General features: G+C 45.0%; 1 protein-coding gene across 1 annotated transcript; it reads right to left on the bottom strand.

Moving 5' to 3' along the window:
• Nucleotides 1–734: 734 nt before the first annotated feature.
• Nucleotides 735–5194, bottom strand: RAB19 (RAB19, member RAS oncogene family). The gene is made up of 3 exons (XM_010013794.1): nucleotides 5000–5194; nucleotides 3714–3897; nucleotides 735–1341 (listed from the first exon to the last, which is right to left on the bottom strand). The coding sequence occupies exons 1-3, from the start codon at nucleotides 5192–5194 to the stop codon at nucleotides 1076–1078; spliced, it is 645 nt and encodes a 214-aa protein (XP_010012096.1). The 3' UTR covers nucleotides 735–1075.
• Between the last annotated feature and the right edge of the window lie 12 nt (nucleotides 5195–5206).

Genomic DNA, 5206 nt, shown 5'->3' with positions numbered 1-5206 from the left:
GAGCAATACAAAACCTTCTTCTACTGCTACCAGGATGGTTGATCTCCATAGCAGTAGCCTATACACTTGCCTAGGGATAGCCTTCTGGTATACCCGGTACCATTCCCTTACTGCTCTGAGGCAAGGTTCTGTAATCAAACCATCTTACAGCCCTTGATGAGTTTTACAGGAGCTTGAATCCTTTCTTCACACTGCCTTGAAAATCTACATGCATACTCTCAAGCTGCCATTGGCCCACCATACAAACTACAGAAGGCTTTTGATTAAAATCAGCACATCAAAAGCAAGACAAGGTGTGTGTGGGGAGGGAATTCCTTTCACCCCAGCATTGATTTAGGCTATTACCAGTGCCTTGGAAGCTTCACTACTTCTACCAAGTCTATGCAGCTAGTCAGGTCATTACTGGAAACAATTCTTACAGAGCAAAGTGAAAAACAACTTTTCTCACCCCAGGAAGAGGGTTGAAACCCTTGTGTATCACACTCCGCTGGCTGTGAAACCCTAGGGATGTCTTCAGGTTTGGCTAGTGAGGAAGTCAGCACAGATGTAACTGAGTTCCTGGGGATGGGTGGCTACATGCCTGACATCAGGACTGCCCCTGAATGAAAGTTTAAGCAGCAGTGGGTTAGAGCTGTCCAAGCCCATGTTGGGCTTTTTAAAGCTATCATCAGCAAAGAGTAAAGTGCTTGCACTAGAACAAACAACATAGCCTAAAAGGGTCAAATCAACACAAAGCTCTGGTGCAAATACCTTCTGACAGAGCCAGAAAAATCACTTAAGGATGTAATCGAAGGCAATGATTTTTACAGTTCTCTTTGGTTAAGGCAAGGGCTGGCAGCTCCCTGAGTCCTCTCAGCTCAGAAGATCACGTTGAAGTATCAGCTGCCATGTTGAAAACAGCCTGTGCTACCAACAGTAACAACAATCTCTGAAGATGCGTACAAGCCAAACTGCAAAGTAGAGATATCAAGAGAGATGGCTCAAGGCCACATAGCACACTTTCATCAGTTGACTAAAGTGAACTCAAAAAGCCTCAGAAGAATGATGACTTTCAAGTTCTTTCTGAAATCTCTCTTCAACAGAGGCACTGGGTCTTCGCCACAGTTGGACTGGCAATCACTGGCCTGGAATCAAGATAGATGCTGTTTGGAGGGTTCTCTCCGTGAAGCTGTAAGGTATTTCGGGCTATTAGCTCCTTAGCCATTAGAGTGAACACCTCTTCTATGTTTTGAGCTTCTTTAGCTGATGTCTCCAGGACAGCCAAGAGCCCGTACTTCTCTGCCAGTGTGCAGGCATCTTCAAAGAGGACTTGGCGCTTATCTGGTGAGTCAGATTTGTTCCCTTAAAAGAAGGGAAATATATAATTAGATAACTTAGTCTCTCAACAAATTAATCTTTAAATGCAATACATAAATCTATTGCTTAACAAAATTGAATTAATGTTAAGAATGAGAGTTAATGCAAAAAAACCCAAGATGCAAGCCACAAACATAGAATGTGGATCAAAACTGCAGCTAGCAAATGAGTTAAAATCCAAACAAAACTTAAACCCCTGTGTTTATCTAATTACTTGCTGTAGGTAGTGGTGCCAGAGGATTATTTGGAAGCAACTTTTGGGCCCTATTCCCTAGTGTTCTTAAACATTAAGTAGCTTTTAACTTAAATACTAAAGAGTATAGAAACCTTGTAGCTATGATGATTGCACACAGTAAACCAAAGCAATTTTGCATAAAGGTTTATTCTTCACTCAACCTTCAGTGGAAGTCATGTTTTACACTACTGTCAAGACACCTTAACTCATCTCAAGGTGGATGCTCAGCTCCAAAGACCTGCAATGTTGTTAGTCTAAAGCAGATCTCCTCCCCCCAAAAAAAACCCACTAAACCCCAGGAAGAGCCTGCTTAACTGTTAATCAGATTTTAACATGACCTATTTTATACACATCAGTCATTTTTAGATCATGTCAAAAAAGACAAGAATTCACACCAACCACCTTAATGCTTAGAACATATACTTAAGTTTCCACATGTATAAATTAAACCTTTACTTGAAGCAGTTTAATTCAAATCCATCAGAAGTCATGAAACACCTCAGATAAAACACCTTTATCTATTTAAGTAGTTGCAGCACATGTGAAATTATCATCAGTTCTGGTACATGCAGTACTTGGCTAAAGTCTACATTCATAGTTTCAAGACAACCCTTCACCAAATTCAGACCTTGAATTTGAATATAAGCCAGCTCCCTTCCCACTAAGTCCCTTTATGTTTTTGTAAAAGGAAAATAAACTGAAACAACCACCCACCCCAAAAAACACACCTTGCTTGAGGGTTATTTGCCTTCTTAAAAAGATTCCCAACCCCCTTTCCTCCTTCAGTTCCAGGTGGGAAAGTTAGACTCAATCTTAACCTCATGCTAGAAAGGTGTACAACATGACTATATGTAATCAAATATACAAAAACTTCTTGACAAAGTAAGCAAAGCACCAGCTTTGGAAGAAAGCACCAAGCTGGATCCTTGTCAAAAGCGTCATTTTCACCAATTTCAGACCTTTTTCTTAAAAAAAGAAAAACCAACCAGAAAAACCCAAAAGAACAAATCCTACCACCATCAACCCTCACAACACACACAGGTAGGTCTTATTCTTCAGCTTAATAAGAGTTAGAAAAGCCCTACCAGAGTTAAGTGATTTATTCCCCCACCAACACCTCCTGACTCATTCCAAGCACTATGGTTACATGCAGGTCAGAATTTGTTGTCTGTTTCTGCAGAGGAAGAACAGGAAGAACTACCACAGCAGAGCAAAGGAACCTGTGAGGAGCACAAGCAGATGCTTAGGACGCGTGCCGGGTGCGCTGCAGGGCTCAGCGCTGCCGGTCTCCAAGAGCTGGTTTGGGCTGCTGTGGCTGCGTGTATTGCTCTCAGCACGGTGCCACAGCAGAACAGGCAGGAGCAGGGGAATGTAAATAAAGGCTCTGTCATTTTACTACACCAGTTCTCTCACTTGCAGCTTCTTCCATGAGGGAGGGAAGAGCAATAACAACTTGAAACACAAAGGGAAAGAGCCGCACTGCTTCCTACCAGCTCCATCCTCAGCAACTCCTACCCATTCCTTTCCTCAAGGGGCAGAGCTTCCTGAATGCTAGTGGAGGAAATGAGGAGGAGGAACGCAAGCAGACTACTTCATGCTCTGCAAAAGCCATCTCCCCAGTCTACTGTCTTACCTGATCGGAGTCCCATTACAGAGCAATGCGCATGCATATCAAAAGAACAAGAGAGGAAAGATGAGAACTAGGAGTTGTGTTGCTCTGTGCATTCCCCTCCGTCTTGAATTATTGAGCTGCTAAATTCCTGCACATCAGAGCACAGGATAAGGCTTACTGCAACTCTAACTACAGTTCAACCTAATTCAACCTCAGAGTTGTCCCTGCTTGCTAGACTAGTGAGCTGGTTGTGTTACTCCAGCAAGAAAGGAGCAAGGAAAAAGGTTTCACTGTCTGCTATGGGCTTGGTCCTGCCCGTGACCAGGCTGTAACTTTCCTCATTTTTTAAGCTCAGGCCAAACTGATACACTTTCTGATCTCTTTTAGTCAAAACTGCGTTCTTCTTTAATGCATAGTTTATAGAAACTTCAAGTAGTGGGGGGAAAGTCGGGGGGATTTTATATGCATATTAAAAACTACATCACATAATATTTAAAATCAGATTCCTACCAATTAACATCATGACCAAGTTTGCAGCACCATACTTTTCAATTTCATGAATCCAGTGAGGAATGGATTCAAATGTGGACCTCCTAGTAAGGTCATAGGCAAGGATGGCCCCATGGGCACTCCTGTAGTAAGACTGGGTTATTGTCCGGAAGCGCTCTTGACCAGCTGTGTCCCACACTTGGATCTGTAAGAGAAAGAATAATAGTTGTAAAGACCAGTAAATGCTGCTTCCTCAGTGTCTGCTATCACCATCTATCCTTTGGAAACCCCTTGTCTAGAAGGCAGCTAGAGCTGTCCCAGCTCACTCCTTTACACTATAGTATGGCTTTTGCCCTCTCTACGTCTGAAGAGACATTTACATGCCTGTAAAGATGATCTGACCAGACCAAAGAGAAAGCTGCAAAGGTAAACCCAACCTTGTAAAGAGACCAAGAAACCCAGTTTCAACAACTGTACTAAAAGATACAGTGTTAGAGCCTTTTAATAGGCAAGGAATAAGAGCTAAGAAGCCCTGCTGCAGGGCTGGGCAGAGCAAAGCTATATAAAAGGGCAGGCATCTGAACTCCCATTTGCACACACAGGTAAGTTGTGGCTAACAAATTCCTCTGGTGTTTGTCTTACAAGTCGTCATCTTCCCTCAAATCAAGCACACACCAAAGCAGAGCCTTTGCAAACTAGAGGGTATTCCCTCCTCAGTATCCCACTCCAGAGGAGGGCCATGAAGATGCTCAGAGCACCTCTCCCATGAAGACAGGCTGAGAGAAGTTGTGGCTGCTCTTGGAAGTGTTCAACGCCAGGTTGGACAGGGCTTGGAGCAGTCCTGTCTAGCAGAAGGTGTCCCTGCCTGTGGCAGGGGATTGGAACTGGATGATCTTTAAGGACCCTTCCAACTTAAACCATTCTATGATTCCTGAAGGAGGGAAGAGACACCCTCTTTAAACCAGAGCTGGCTTTCAAAGAACTGTCTCCATAGAGGTAAAGCATGAGCCCTCTCTCTCCAAAGATAGATCTAGAGAAGTTACTAGAGTAAGTATATACTAACTTATGGTGACTGCACCAAACCAGGGTGACTGCCTCCCGCAGGGCATCCTCCCGCAGGAAAGCTCCCCTCGGAAGACTGCACCAAACCAGGGTGACTGCCTCCCCCAGGGCATCCTCCCGCAGGAAAGCTCCCCTCGGAAGCACCCCTGGCCAGCATTACACCTGGCTCTTGCTCCTGCTTTCCGTGGGGCCGGGCGGGAGGCGCTGCGGTCCTCCCGCTTCGCCTCGGTCCCCCGAGCCCCCACCTTCACTTTCTTGCCGTCGATGTCCATGGAGCGCACGGTGAAGTCCACGCCGATGGTGTTCTGCTGCTTCTCGTTGAACTGCCCCGTCTTGAAGCGGTGCACCACACACGTCTTCCCCACGTTGGAGTCCCCGATCAGGATGATCTTGAAGAGGTAGTCGAAGGCATCGTCCGCGCCGGAGCTGGGGAAAGGCATCGCGGCTGCCGG

This window comes from Nestor notabilis, unplaced genomic scaffold, assembly GCF_000696875.1.
Source record: "Nestor notabilis isolate BGI_N333 unplaced genomic scaffold, ASM69687v1 scaffold10844, whole genome shotgun sequence".
Classification (NCBI taxonomy): domain Eukaryota; kingdom Metazoa; phylum Chordata; class Aves; order Psittaciformes; family Psittacidae; genus Nestor; species Nestor notabilis.
Note: the sequence above shows the minus strand (reverse complement) of the source record. Positions and strands in the feature narration are given on the sequence as shown.